At 39.2% G+C, this 15,309-nt stretch overlaps 1 protein-coding gene across 1 annotated transcript in view; it reads right to left on the minus strand.

Moving 5' to 3' along the window:
- Positions 1–2,356: 2,356 nt before the first annotated feature.
- The window catches only part of VTA1 (vesicle trafficking 1), a 101,462-nt gene continuing 88,509 nt past the window's right edge, over positions 2,357–15,309 (minus strand). The window contains exon 8 of the mRNA XM_038770523.1: positions 2,357–5,850. Within this exon, the coding sequence (XP_038626451.1) occupies positions 5,705–5,850 (146 nt within the window). The 3' untranslated portion in view covers positions 2,357–5,704. The remainder of the gene's footprint in view (positions 5,851–15,309) is intronic.

The raw sequence follows: 15,309 nt of genomic DNA on the forward strand, positions 1-15,309 counted from the left end.
AAGCGTTTCTGTATCAGTGTAGTACTATTAAGATGCTTAAGCACAGGTACCTTGAAGGTACTTTAGTTCCCCTAAAATCCTTGATGGAAAAGAAATCCCCAAATTCCCTCGTTTTTGTGTGCCCACACCCACAACATGCACATATTCCATAGGCACACAGAAATGAGTATATAGACACCCCACCCTAGTTATATCACTGAAGATACGTAATCTTGTTCCTGACTGTGATGTGACCCACCACTGCCCTGGCCTCCACAGCTGTTTTGGGGTGTGCCTTGCTCTTTCATTCATTCATTCATTCAATCGTATTTATTGAGCGCTTACTGTGTGCAGAGCACTGTACTAAGCGCTTGGGAAATTCAAGTCGGCAACATATAGAGGCGGTCCCTACCCAACAACGGGCTCACGCTCCACCTACACTCGATGTGGAGCAAGTTGTGTGACAGCTATTGGTGCCTGGTGTTCTCAGAAGAATGTGAGTGGGTTCAGAAGGGACATCATCAATTATCACTGGTATTTATTGAGCGCTTACTCCACGCTTGGTAGAGTACAAGAGTTGGTGAACTGTTCCCTGCCCAAAACGGTAGAGTTTAGCTGCTGCCTGTGCTCTTGGGTGGGATAGATTAGAGGCAGAAAATTAAGGAGAAGATGGCTCTGATGCCCCTCTGGCAAGGTGGTTTGGAGCTAGAGGAGCTGGACTGGATGCAAAACCCAAACAGCATTACTAACCCAGCAGTTATTTCCTAGGACTTCTAGACTGTGAGCCCACTGTTGGGTAGGGATTGTCTCTATGTGTTGCCAACTTGCACTTCCCAAGCGCTTAGTACAGTGCTCTGCACACAGTAAGCGCTCAATAAATACAATTGATTGATTGACAGGATAACAGGTAAAACAGGACTGCAGGTTGACTTTTTGCTCTATGCCCAGGCAAAGGGCAAGTTGGTAAAAGAAAAAGTGGGCTTGTAAATCTTCTATTTTTGTTTGCCATCCTATTTTAAAGGATTAAGTGGAAAGGGAATCCAGATCTGAGGAAGTTTCCCAGACTGGAAGGACAGGTATTTTGAGCCACCAAACAATACTGAAAATTTACATAATGAGGTGGGTCTAAATGCAGTCTTCAAGTTTAAACATTTTCTTCACGGAGAAATGAATGTAATAGAGGCATGGGATCTTACTTCCCACGTGCCCAATTTGAGAATGATCAGAGGATCAGGTTTTCCAGAATGCTTCACAGCAATCTATCCCTTCACCCATCTATCTGCACCACCACTATTGATGCTTAATCTGTATAAGCAAATGCTGTCATGTCAGGGGGTAGTATTTATTTTTAAATTATAAGTGTGTGTGCATACGTATATATATATGTGCATAGTATTTATTTTTAAACTATAAGTGTGTGTGCATATGTATATATATGTGCATAGTACTTATTTTTAAACTATAAGTGTGTGTGCATATATATATATATGTGCATATATATATATATGTGTATATATGCACACACACTTATAGTTTAAAAATAAATACTATGCACACACACAGTTTAAAAATAAATACTACCCCCTGACAGGAGAGCATTTGCTTATATCTATATCTATAGATATATATATATATATATATATATAGACAGATATAGATATATATATAGCTCTGTCAAACTGCAAAGATAGAACATCAAGTTTTTAGGGCATGCCCATTTGTTCAAATGGTACCTTCATCAGTCAGGTAGAAATGGCTTTTTTTTTCATATAAGGTTTTAAATGCAAATGATCCAACTCTTCTGAGGTCTGAAGTTACTACTCGGGTAATAAGTAGAGAAGCAGCCTGGCCTTGTGGAAAAAGCACAGGCCTGAGAGTGAGAGGACCTGGGTTCTAATCTTAACTCTCCCACTTGTCTGCTGTGTGACCTTGGACAAGTCACTTCATTTCCGTGTGCCTCAGTTACCTCATCTGTAAAATGGGGATTAAGACTGTGAGCTCCATGTGGGACACGGACTGTGTCCAACAGGACCCCTGCACTTAGTTTAGTGCCTGGAACATAGTAAGCACTTAAGTAACACTAAAAAAAAACCTGTGACACTCAGTACATAGTAAGCCCTCAATATATACCATTGTCATTATTAGCTTACCTTGGTCACCATAACAAGGTTCATATAAAACCTAACAAATAAACATCAATGGAATAAATCCACAAGGTCTCATTGGTTCAAATTTGTATTTCACCTATATTTCCCATACTGGTTTGTTTTTAGAGGAACTGTCTTTGAAGAATTTATGATCTCTTCATCTTTAGAACCATAGTACTGTTCAGTGAAGAAGGCCATGTAGGGGCTATAGATGCATGGAAACAGCAGTGTTTGAAACAAATTTTCCAATAGGAAATTTATTTTTGCCTTAAATCTACATACCACCACATAAACACTGAACTCCAAGCAAATGGCAGCAGAGAAAACTATTTCCTACCGTGAGGCCTTGACGACAGCCCGTTGCTCTTCTACTCGACAGGCTGCATTTCTGGACTTTCCAATTTCCAGCTCCTCAACCCTTCCTTCTACAATGTTATTGCCACGGGTGATTTAGGGCAGTCTCCAGGTTCTAGGCAGGCTGGTGCATCCCTGGGTATCAGCTGTCAATCTGGTTATGTCAATCGGGCTACTCGGGAAGAATGCCCAAGTTACAACGTTTACAAGAAGAAAAATCACCCTGTCTGCACATGGACCCAACGCTTTTTAAATCAGGGGTGAAGGAGGCAAAAAGAACTAGTAGCAAATCCCCTATTGTTAACTGGTTAATGAGTCAGACAGCATTAAGAACAATTAAGAGCAGTAAACCCTTTATGAGAGTCCCACCCACCTATGGGGAAGCTAAACTTTCCTCTGTACCTCTTTTTTAAGACCCACACCTACCCTCTTCTAGGTGAAAATAATAATTTTGTCTCCGTAGCTGAGTGAAGGCAATTGTGAAGGGGCCCAATCTCTCATATACCTTTAGTTAGTTACCTGTCTATGGTAAAAATAGCCATTGTCAGCGGAGCAAGCTTCTATTTCAGGGTGGTCCCACAATTGTTAGGGGCCCAAGGAAATTTGGCTCCTGAAACCAGTTCCTGACGTAGGATGTGGACTTGGTTTCCTGGAAAGTCTGTCGGGAAATACGAAGGAAATGGAGCCCCATCTCTGGGTGTGAAGGACATTGATGAGTTGTCTTAATTGCGTCTCCCTACGGGCAGCGATTGATGCTCGCCAAATGACGAACCTAAAGTTTTAAGATGATGTGGATGAATTTTTTTTTTTTTTAAATTGTTGGGCTACTGACATTGTGCCTTTAAAGAAATACAACGTTTCACTCCAGGAGTGACTGTTCTCACTTCTGTATGGTTAGCAAAATTATTAATCATCAATGGTATTTACTGACTGCTTAATATGTGTAGAGCACTGTACTAAGTGCTTGGGAGAGTATAATACAGGAGAGTCAACAGAATGTTCCCTGCTCACAAGTTTACAGTCTAGAGAATAAATCTGTAGATATGCGCTTGTGCAAACTGCATTCCAGTAGAATTTTTTTCCTGGATGAACTCATTTTACTAAAATCTACACTTTATAATTATAGTTTGTTATGATCAATAAAGATGTTAACATTTTACTTAGAATTACGGATGCCAGAATTAGAATACAAAGTAACCTTAAAAGTGGGTATCATTAGTATTGCCTATTTAAGTTTTTGTCTGCAAGGATTCACTAGCAGATTTTTCCGAACCTCTTAAGAATTTTTTAAAGAGAACTTTGTTAATATTGAAATACAGCCTGCTTCAGTTTCTTTTGGAATGAATGAATCTTTCTCCTGTGCACTGCTGGACATCACTGCGATTGATTGTACTGCATTCTGGGACAACTTTGCATAACCTACAAGTACATAACTTTCTTCACACTTACCAGGATTGAACTACAGTTCTCCCTTTACAAGTCACCTTCCTGTTGGGTAAATAGCATCTTACGAAATGACTGCCATGTCATTTTTTAGAGCATCATACCATTCTACAATGTTTGAAGGAGTTAAAAAAAGATTCACACACTAGTATTTTTTGAAAACTAACTTTTTCAAGTTACAAATTGCCTCATGACTATATCTCGCAATGCAGAAAAGCATTTTCATTTCCCCAAACGCAGTGAATAATTCTAGAGGGTTTTCCCAGCGGTCTGTGGTTGTCCAAGCACCGGTGTGTTTAAATAGGCTGCTGAATAGGGAGCAATTCAATTTTGGGGGCGATTTGAGGAGCTTTTTTATGAAACCTAAAACATCAGTTATTTTTTGTAATACAGTAACAAGTGGAAACCTAGGGCCAGAATCACAGGAAGTTTTGGGGAATGCCTTGGAATTGTTTATTCTAAATATGCAAAATGTACTCTATACAGGCAAACTTTGTAGACATTGGGATTAGAACTACACAGGAAAAAGTAGGAACTGACTTGTTTTCTCAAGACTTACTCCATGAAAATGCTTACAGATGTTTGGTAAATGATTCACCCACTCTTTCAAACAGGTTGTAGGGAAATCATGCAGTCTTACCAGGACATGTCAGGTACATCACAAGTTTTCATGAAGAATCCCCTACCTTTAGGTACTAATTACACAGTGATTAATCATTTAATTTACAATTTGAATGCAGCAAGCCTATTTTGGCTAAAAATGGCTAATTAACTAGGTGTTAGGAAACTGATATTTTGTTCATGTAACAGGTAATTCTAGTTAAAGGAGGAGTACTTTGCTTTTATTTTTTATATAGTATGGATGCAGATATCACAACTGATTATGCCACAATTCCCCAAAACAAAGTCAATCTACTAAATCATTCAAACAGGAAGTTTTGGGTAATAGAAAAATCTTCAGAATCCAACTTAAGTAAAAGAGCATCTTATTCAAAGTGCGAAGTTCCCAGGCATTAGTAACAATGCCCTTTTCTCATTCCCCAGGTTTATAAAGTCAAACTGTCTAAGCAAAGTCAGGGGGAAATAAACAAAAAAACCCCATACATTTCACCCAGAATTTCAAGTTGCGTTTCAAGCCGCTGAAAACCAAAATTACTACTTTAATACAGAAGACTGATTCCATTCAGTTTTCTATTACTCCCTTCTTGAAAAATGAACTAACTTTAATTTATTCTCATTCAACAATGAAACAAATTGAGTTTTTAAAAATGATCTTCCAAGGATTCTACTACTGATGACTTATCCATCCTAGCTTTCTGCAGAATCTTAAATAATAGCTTAAGTATGGTTTCTAATGTACAAATGACTTTGATTTTTACAACCTTTGTCAAAGTTACTATTTAAATTAGGAAGTAAAGCCAGTGCTTTCGAAAGATGACTATGCTTTGTAGCCCAGTATGAAAACTGAATTATCATTACCCTTTCAAGATAAATCCGTTTTAGTTAAGCACTCATTCTCACTGTTCTATGCTGACTCCAATATGCATTTTGAATATCCCACTAACAGTCACTCTTCCCAAACATTACTGACTCCACTAAGTGTAAAATGAAAACTGGCTGAGGCTGCTGATTAATACGGCAACAGGACTCTTATACCCAGACACAGATTTCATTGTTATGTCAGTGGAACTGAAGCCTTCCTTATGACTGTGTTCCTAAAAGGCTGAATATGGAGTAATGGACTGTTAGTTCTTTAGGCCAAAAATGCATGGACAATGGCTTCATTCTCTGCCAGTAGTCAGTAACTTGAGGGCTTTCTGTAGATTCTGCACAGCAGTGCTTACGTCTTCATACTGCAAGGCACTCCCTGCAAATTTGCAGTATTTTTGGGCTCGGGCAAAGTCCTCCGGGGTTAGACGGACATCCCCTACAAAAACAGAATAAAGATGATACACTGAATTAAAATTCACAGGACTGTAATGCAACTAGGTAGTACAATAAAGCTGTCACCCCAGAGTTTTATACATATAACAGGGTCTTATGATGTGCTTAATAAAAACTAAATCTAAACACAGATATTTCTACTATGCAGAGTACCTTTTAAGAGTATGAGTCTCCCTTCATATGTATGGCACAGAATTAACTTCAACAGTGTTACATCCTGTAGTAAATTAGGACAGTAGCTTCTATATTTGTACTAGAATTGCTGAGGTCTTTGCATGGAACAATTCACACAGAGTAAACCATTCAGCCTCCACAATTAAACAAGAGTATAATTCTACTACTAGAAACCAAAATACAGAAACGAACCATTCCATGTATTAGATATTATGTGCAAATAGCAAAATATTATCTTTCCTCATTAGAAATAACTTGATTTACTCTTCTGTTTCAATTTTATTCTGTGGATCTTTTTCTGTAGAATTACTGAGGAGATTTCTTTCTCATTACAATTCTTTAATATACTTAAAATATGATAATAATGATGGCATTTGTTAAGCGCTTACTATGTGCAGAGCACTGTTCTAAGCACTGGTACAATTATACATTAGAAAGAATTTTGTACGATGTCTGATTTAAAAAGGATACCACGCAACAGATCCTTTGAACAGGAGTGCTCATTCTTTTTAAGCTGTAAAGGAGTTTTAATAAACTGATCGAAATCTTCTGCAACTATAAAAATGAAGGGATTATCTTTCTTATATAATCAAAATTAGGTTTGGAATATTTCTTCGCATGTATTTTAAGTCTAAGTCTATCCCATATGTGACAACACTAACATATGTACCATATATTGAACAGGTTCCAACTTTTTTCCATCCATAATATGCCATGATTTACTTTTACTTCTTTATGAACAGCGTGAAAAATTCAGGATTTAAGCAGAGTGATTTTTATAAAGTGTTCAATTTCATATTAACCTAGAGTGTTTTCAGATCTTAGGTGAATCTGTACCTTTTTATTATCTCTAGAGGCTCGTTTAAATGATAATCTTTAGTTTAAATGAAATATGACTAATATTTTGATTACTCTGCCATTTTTCTCCCTAGGTGTGGTTCCATAATTTTGAGGAAATGAAAAATATATTTTGCAAAATAAGCTTAATGGAGAAAAAAAGTGTGCTTATACATTAGATAAAAAAGTACATGGCTGTCATTCTCTCATGTTCTCCTGCGTCCGGAGTTTATTGGTTCATTTTTTCGTTCAAGAATATAAAGTGCTCTACGCAACAGAATCACCACAGAATTTTCCAGGCACTGAGTTAAACTACATTGAAACCCCTGCGTAATCACCTTCCCTTATCAGAACTGTTTTCATAAAACCTTAAAGAAATAAACACCAAACAACTATTTCAAACCAGTGGTTAAACAATGATACTTGCAAAATATCTACATCCTACAGTTGTAGCCACATATGTCTTGGACAGATCTTATAGCTTGATCATAAATTAAAATAGAAAATGAATTCAATTTCATGGTTTAATCCATAAATACATAAGCAGGGGCACAGATGACAAACTACTTGATTATCACTGCTGGATTTACAGCTTTTTTTAATGTAGCGAAGAAAACTTTGCAACCTTATGGCCATTAAGTTTGCATCTTTTTTAATCATCTTCAAGAAAAGCTAGTTCTCACTGCTGTCAACTCCACGCCTCTTCTATTGACAATTACTTTATTATAGGCTTTGCATTTTTAATACCTTGGCCCCAGTCACCTGGTATACCTGAAAAATCACTACTCAGCAATTTAGTTCAAAACCAAATCAACCAGGGATTTGTTTGAATGTTTAGCCAACATCTGTAAGCTATGTGACATATTTCAAGAGATTCAAATAATCTAGGGTGTGTAATGTTATCAAACTGGGTGATTCTGAAAAAAATCAAGCCCAAGTTCACACTAAACACTTAGTGCTTTTAGCACAATTTGTGTAGAGTATTGCAATGCCAAGAGAAACGAGTAAGTCATTCTTTAGAAAACAACCAGGGTACTGGTCTGAAATTAACTGATTTACTGGAAGGAAGCACAAATTCACCAATCTAATCTTATTTTTACAGTACCAGTCCTAGCAGTGTTTTGCTGGCATATCTCTGTATTTATTACTACCCTGACTTCAGATACTATCCTGTTAGCTCAGTGGCATGAAACTCTTTTGCAAATTTGTGTCAAGTTTATCTTCCAAAAAAGGTAAACGCTGCTTTTTAGTTTTGTTATTTGCGGACATTTATAAAATACTAAAAGGACTAAAATACTTGTAGTTCAGTATCTCTTTTTCTAAAAAACAGTTGATTTTGGTTATGCAATTTAGAAAAACTAAAATGGATAAAAAAAGATAAAAGATTGCCCTATACCTATTCTGAAAGCTTCTATGATGATCCAAAAATAATATCTGTTTAAAGATTCATTAGAGAAAATTCATTTTTAAGTCAAAATTAACGTCCACCATGCACACTCAAAGATACCTTAAACAACAGCTTGAGAGCAAGGGTGGTTCAATATGGACAAAAGAGTCACTACAGGAAAGGAAGGAATCAGTGGTTCAAAAATAATGTTAATTCGATTTGACTTTGTTCTGCCTACTCTGGAACCATAAATAGGTGTACAACTCATCGCACACTCGATCATTCATGTATGGGCCAGCAGGGCAAGGAAAGCCCTGGGGAGTTACTGCCATGTACAAACTGGCCTGGCTCATGTCCATATTGGCTGTTAAGAGAAAAGCAGTTACTGAAAGAAGGAGTGTGGCTTAATGGAAAGAGCCCGGGCTTGGGGGTCAGAGGACCTGTGTTCTAATGCCTGCTTTGCGACCTTGGACAGGTCACTTATCTTCTCTGTGCCTCAACAACCTCACCTGCAAAATGGGGAATAAATCCTACTCCTGCCCTCTTACACTGTGAGCCCCACGTGGGTCAGGCACTGTGTCATCAGCGTCATCAATTGTATTTATTGAGCGCTTACTGTGTGCAGAGCACTGTACTAAGCAATTGGGAAGTACAAATTGGCAACATATAGAGACAGTCCCTACCCAGCAGTGGGCTCACAGTCTAAAAGGGGGAGACAGAGAACAAAACCAAACATACTATCAAAATAAAATAAATACAATAGATATGTACAAGTAAAATAAATAGATAGAGTAATAAATATGTACAAACATATATACATATATACAGGTGCTGTGGGGAAGGGAAGGAGGTAAGATGGGGAGGATGGAGAGGGGGACGAGGGGGAGAGGAAGGAAGGGACTCAGTCTGGGAAGGCCTCCTGGAGGAGGCGAGCTCTCAGCAGGGCCTTGAAGGGAGCAAGAGAGCGTCAGGTGTCCAACCTGATTGACTTGTACCTATCCTATTCATTCATTCATTTATTCAATTGTATTTATTAAGTGCTTACTGTGTGCAGAGCACTGTACTAAGCGCTTGGGAAGTACAAGTTGGCAACATATAGAGATGGTCCCTACCCAACAACGGGCTCACAGTCTAGAAGGGGGAGACAGACAACAAAATAAAATATATTAACAAAATAAAATATATAGACTAGTAAATACGTACAAGTAAAACAGAGTAATAAATATGTACAAACATATATACAGGTGCTGTGGGGAGGGATCCAAAGGCTCTGGAGTAAAGGAGGAATTATCCATTCAATTATATTTATTTATCCTAGCGCTTAGAACAGTGATTGGCACATAGTGCTTAACAATAATAATAATAATAGCATTGGTTAAGCGCTTACTATGTGTGAATCAATCAATCAATCGTATTTATTGAGCGCTTACTGTGTGCAGAGCACTCTACTAAGCGCATGTGAAGCACTGGCCTAAGCGCGGGGGTTGATGTAAGGTAATCAGGTTGTCCCACATAGGGCTTACAGTTTTAATCCCCATTTTACAAATGAGGTCACTGAGGTCCAGAGAAGTTCAGTGACTTGCCTAAGGTCACACAGCTGCTAAGTGGCAGAGGTGGGATTAGAACCCCCCCGACCTCTGACTCCCAAGCCCGGGCTCTTTCCATTAAGCCACACGGCTTCTCTCAGTACCGTAGTTATTGTTAAGGGCTATGGAACCACAACCCGGAGAAGGGTAGGATTGGATGGTGCCAAGCCTTGGTTCAGGGGAAAACTGGACTGCCGAAGAACACGCAGAACAAAACCCAAAGGTGGAGCAAGATGGTCTGAAGAACTTTTCCCAGGTCCTGGCAATTGGCTTCGGGCTGGAAGTCCAAGCCTGGGGACCACTTAGCCACCTCTGCTTATTGCCCTCCTGCAAACCTCTGTTCTCATACACACGGACACACGCACGCAGAAATTCTCCCCTTCCCCCGCCTCCCTGGGATCCACAGCCTTGGATGACTGGGATCCAAGTTAAGCAGAACCCTCAGGTAGTTCAGATTTTGAATGACAGCAGAAGTTGTAACGAGATATTATAAAACATCATCACTTTCTCTCTGGGGAGAGCGCCACTTGTTATAGCACACAAAGTAAACCACAAAATTGTCACTGTCCATTCATGCCATTTGTTTTCCGGATTTTTATGACTAGGTGTACCATGTTGTATCATTCCTGAATCTTTTGGCAGTGCTTTCGGGCTCTTTAGCAGAGGATTTTACTGGCAGGAAGCAGGGTGGATTTGGTACAGAGAAAGAGAGGACATTCGGTTCAACGGCAGACTGAACAAGAAAAGCAACTGCGCACAAACCACCTGGGGTCACACCACCTTTACACTGGATCCTTGGGTCGTCAGCATCCTTTCCTCTGTCCTCTTTGTTTCACCCCTCCTGTTTTTTTCAGGTTCACTTCCTAGATTGATCAAAATTCTCTGCTTTTTTTGCTCATGCATTTGATTAAACTTGGAAATCGAGACTAGGAACTGTAAAACTTGACTCAAGCACAGAGTCACCATTTTGGATTTAACTAGTAATCTGGGACAGTTTAAATGAGTGGCATCAAGCATGTATGAGATTCTTTTAAGGAGTGGTTCCATTTTCAAGGGCGGATCATATGAAAATGGGAGTCGGATTAGCAGACAAAAGAGTTCCTTAATTGCAAGAGCCATCACTGGAATCCCCATCTCTAAAGATCAGCAGTCCGGAAGCAGGGGAATGGACTTGATGACCTTTCGAAATTTTTGTCACCTCTATTATTCATTCCATAAAGTCCCTGGTATTGTCTTAAGGTGATGGCATATCTATATTAATATTTTCATCTGTCCAGTTGTCATATTAATGCGACAATCAAGTAGCATAATAATAATAACAATAATAATAACAATAATAATAATTATGGTAATTTTTAATCACTTACTATGTGCCAGCCACTATACTAAGAGCTGGGATGGATACAAGCAAATCAGGCTGGACACGGTCCCTGTCCCACATGGGGCTCACAGTCTCGCTGCCCATTTTTACAGAACAGGTGACTGAGGCACAGAGAAGTGAAGTGACTTCCCCAAGGTCACACAGTAGACAAGTGGCGGAGCCGGGATTAGAACCGTTTGATCTTCTGACTCAGGCCCGTGCTCTATCCACTATGTTTTAAATCCAGTAATTTCCCTGCTTCACCTATTAATCAATTTTAATATACCAATTCAAAAATCACTTAAAAGACTGTGTGTGCAAACGAATCCGAATCTCTTTGTGAATGCTATTAAAAACATGTGGGCGGCTTTCAATGTCAAAATAATTTAGGACCTTATTTATAAATAGACTTATATGAGTAAAGAACTTAGTGCTGCTTCTTAAGTGACAAATCTTAAAACATCATAATGGAATACCGAAGATGCGAAAGCTTATCTTTTTCAATAGGTAGCCTGCGGATCTTCCTGCTTATGCACTTTGCTTATTAACAGTGCTTTCACGTAACGTGTTTTTGTCCTTGCAACAACCCCGTGAGGTAAGGAAAGGCACACATTTTTATCCCTACTTTACATGTAAAGAAACAAAAGCAAAGAGTGTTTAAGTGATTTGCCCCAAATACCACTGCATTCATTCATTCATTCAATCGTATTTATTGACTGAATGAATGGAGGGGTAGAGGAGCTAGTTCCATTTCTGCCACAGGATCGCCCACCCTCCATCCAATCACGCTATTGCATTTATTGAGTGATTCCTGTGTGCAGAGGACTGTACTAAGGGCTTGGGAGCATATAATAGGACAGAGTTAGTAGACACGTTCCCTGCCCACAACGAGCTTATAGTCCAGAAGGGGATAGAGACATTAATATAAATAACAGATATTCACATAAGTGATGTGGGGCTGAAGGATGGATGAATAAAGGGTGCAAATTCAAGTGCAAGGGCAACACAGAAGGGCATGGGAGAAGAGGAAATGAAGGCTTAGTCGGGGAAGGCACCTTGGAGGAGATGTACTTTCAATATGGCTTTGAAGGTGGGGAGAGTAATCATCTGCCAGATGTGAAGACTGGGGGAGTTCCAGGTCAGAGGCAGGACTTGGGCAAGAGGTCGGTGACGAAATAGATCATACCCAATAGGGTGGCATTAGAGGAGTGAAGTGTGGAGGCTGAGTTGTGATATGGAGGTAGATGGACAATCAATCAATAAATCGTATTTATTGAGTGCTTACTGTGTGCAGAGCACTGTACTAAGCGCTTGGGAAGTACAAGTTGGCAACATATAGAGACAGTCCCTACCCAACAGTGGGCTCACAGTCTAGAAGGGGGAGACAGAGAACAAAACCAAACATACTAACAAAATAAAATAAATAGAATAGATGTGTACAAGTAAAATAAATAAATAAATGAATAGAGTAATAAATATGTACAAACATATATACATATATACAGGACAACCACTGGAGGTTCTTGAGGAGTGGGGAAATACGGACTGAGCGGTTTAGAAGAAAAATGATCTGGACAGCAGAGCAAAGTATGGACTGGAGAGGGGAAAGACAGGAGGCAGGATGGTCAGCAATGATGCTGATGAAGTAGTCAAGGTGGGATATGTTAAGTGCTTGGAATAACGTGGTCTGGATGGAGAAGAAAGGACAGATTTTAGTTATGATGTGAAGGTTAAACCAACAGGACTTGGTAAGATTGAAGTGATTGATTGAATTAATCCATCCTTCTTGTTGAGCGCTTACTGTATGGACAGCACTGTACTAAGTGCTTGGAAGAGTACACTGTAACAGAGTTCCCCCCAGGTCCCAGACTTACATTATTTCTTTTTCAATTATAAATAACTTTTAAGTGTTTTTTTTATTTTATATCTTGAATGCCTGCCAATTATATTGAACTAGCTATTAATTTACCCTTCAGGCGTGAACCAACGAATTGAATAACACACCACCAATTCTTTAATGCGAAACAATACTTCATGGTGGACCGCTAGGACAGTAATACAGAATGTCAAACTTTCTACATTTGACGAGTGAATAAAAGTTATAACTACCCCATGGGATATTTTCAGGAAACAAAACTGCACACAGCTCAGTACTGAGGAAATCAATTCCAACTGTTATCATTAGACCACCTGAACTGCAGCTTCCAGCTGGCAGATAAATGCAAGATTAGTATCTTGAAAGATATAAGTATAGAAATATGGAAAACGAATTTCTCATCTTTGCCTTGCAATTCTGGGAAGTTTTCATACGTTACTTTAACCCCTTCTAACTTCCTCTTTCCTAAAATTAGAACATTTAAGAAAATGAAACCTCAGTTCACCACAACTTAATTATGCCTAGATAAATGCTCCACTTTGTTTGAAGTCACTGAAAGAGCCTAACTCTGGGAATTGGGAAATCTGAATTCTGGTCCCGACTCTGCAAGTATGGGAATGGATGCTGGGGCTATGCACTCAGTGATGACAGTTTTAGACTGAAGAACGAACAAGGGCATTCTGCAAGGAAGAGTTGATAGAGCTTGGGCCTGGGGGTCAAGGGACCTGGATTCGAATCTCCACTCCGCCACTTGCCTCTTGTGTGATCTTGGGCAAGTCACATAACTTCTCTGTGGCTCAGTTACCTCAACTGTAAAATTGGAATAAAATACCTGCTCTCCCTCCCCATTGGACTATGTGGGACAGAGACTGTGTCTAATCTACTTACTTTGTATCTACCCCGGCACTTAACAGATAACACAATTATTATTATTTTTTATCATTATTATTAATAACTCAGCAGGAATCCTGAAAAGCAGTTTGCTAATGCAGGTGGTGGCTACCACAGCAGCTAGAGAAGCAGCGTGGCTCAGTGGAAAGAGCACGGGCTTTGGAGTCAGAGGTCATGGGTTCAAATCCCGGTTCCGCCACTTGTCAGCTGTGTGACTTTGGGCAAGTCACTTCACTTCTCTGGGCCTCAGTTCCCTCATCTGTAAAAAGGGGATTAAGACTTGAGCCCCACGTGGGACAACCTGATCACCTTGTAACCTCCCCAGCACTTAGAACAGTGCTTTGCACATACTAAGCACTTAATAAATGCCATCATTATTTTTATTATTATTACTATTACTAAGGCAATTGCCTGCTGGATTGTGGCACTCTGATGCAGCATCGGCATCATGGCATGATTACTTCATCCTTATATGAGTCCTGCTTTTTTTAAAAATGAAGTCTTTGTGTGCCCTATGTAATGGGCTGCACTATGTGCCCCAGTAGGAACATTATCACTAGAATCAATTCCTTTGCACAGTTTCTCAGACCTGAAATCCCAGGACCAAGACACATCTGTCATCCTGGGCAGGAAACTCCATCATGATAGTTATTAGTTTGAATGTAAAATATGTGAGCACCAAAAGGGGTTTTAATGGTCTGATGAGCCACTCACGATGGTTTAAAAAAAAAATATATATATATATATATAATCTGTGCTTGTTACACATCTGAATCTCCTGTCCTTAACTCTAAAGTGAATTTTCTTTTTTCCTCTTCTGAATAAGAGTGATGTGAGCATGACAAACCATGGATTTAAAACACAAAACTCAATGACCACTGTTGGCAGTATAATGGTTAATGGCAATTATACAATGCATAATCTACTTCACACTGTCTACTTAAAAAATATCCTCCACTTCATGCTACAATCCCAAAATTTTGGACATATTTTCAGAGGTGAACCAAGACAGTCTCTACCAAAATCACTCTTCTAGGATAACGAATAATGGAATATTCTACCAGGATATTCTATCAGGATAGATCCTGATCTATCAGGATCAAGCAGACAAACCTCAGGCTGGATACTCCAGGATCATCCTCTTCAGGATCATTCAAAATGATCCAGTGGAAAGAGCATGGGCATGGGAGCCAGGGGACCTGAGTTCTAATCTTAACTTTGACACTTACCTGCTGTGTAACCTTATGAAAGTCACATAACTTTCCAATGGCTCAGTTGCCTCATCTATGAAATGGGACCTGAAAACCTGTTCCTTAACTGTAAAATATAGT

Source organism: Tachyglossus aculeatus, chromosome 2, assembly GCF_015852505.1.
Source record: "Tachyglossus aculeatus isolate mTacAcu1 chromosome 2, mTacAcu1.pri, whole genome shotgun sequence".
NCBI classification, from domain to species: domain Eukaryota; kingdom Metazoa; phylum Chordata; class Mammalia; order Monotremata; family Tachyglossidae; genus Tachyglossus; species Tachyglossus aculeatus.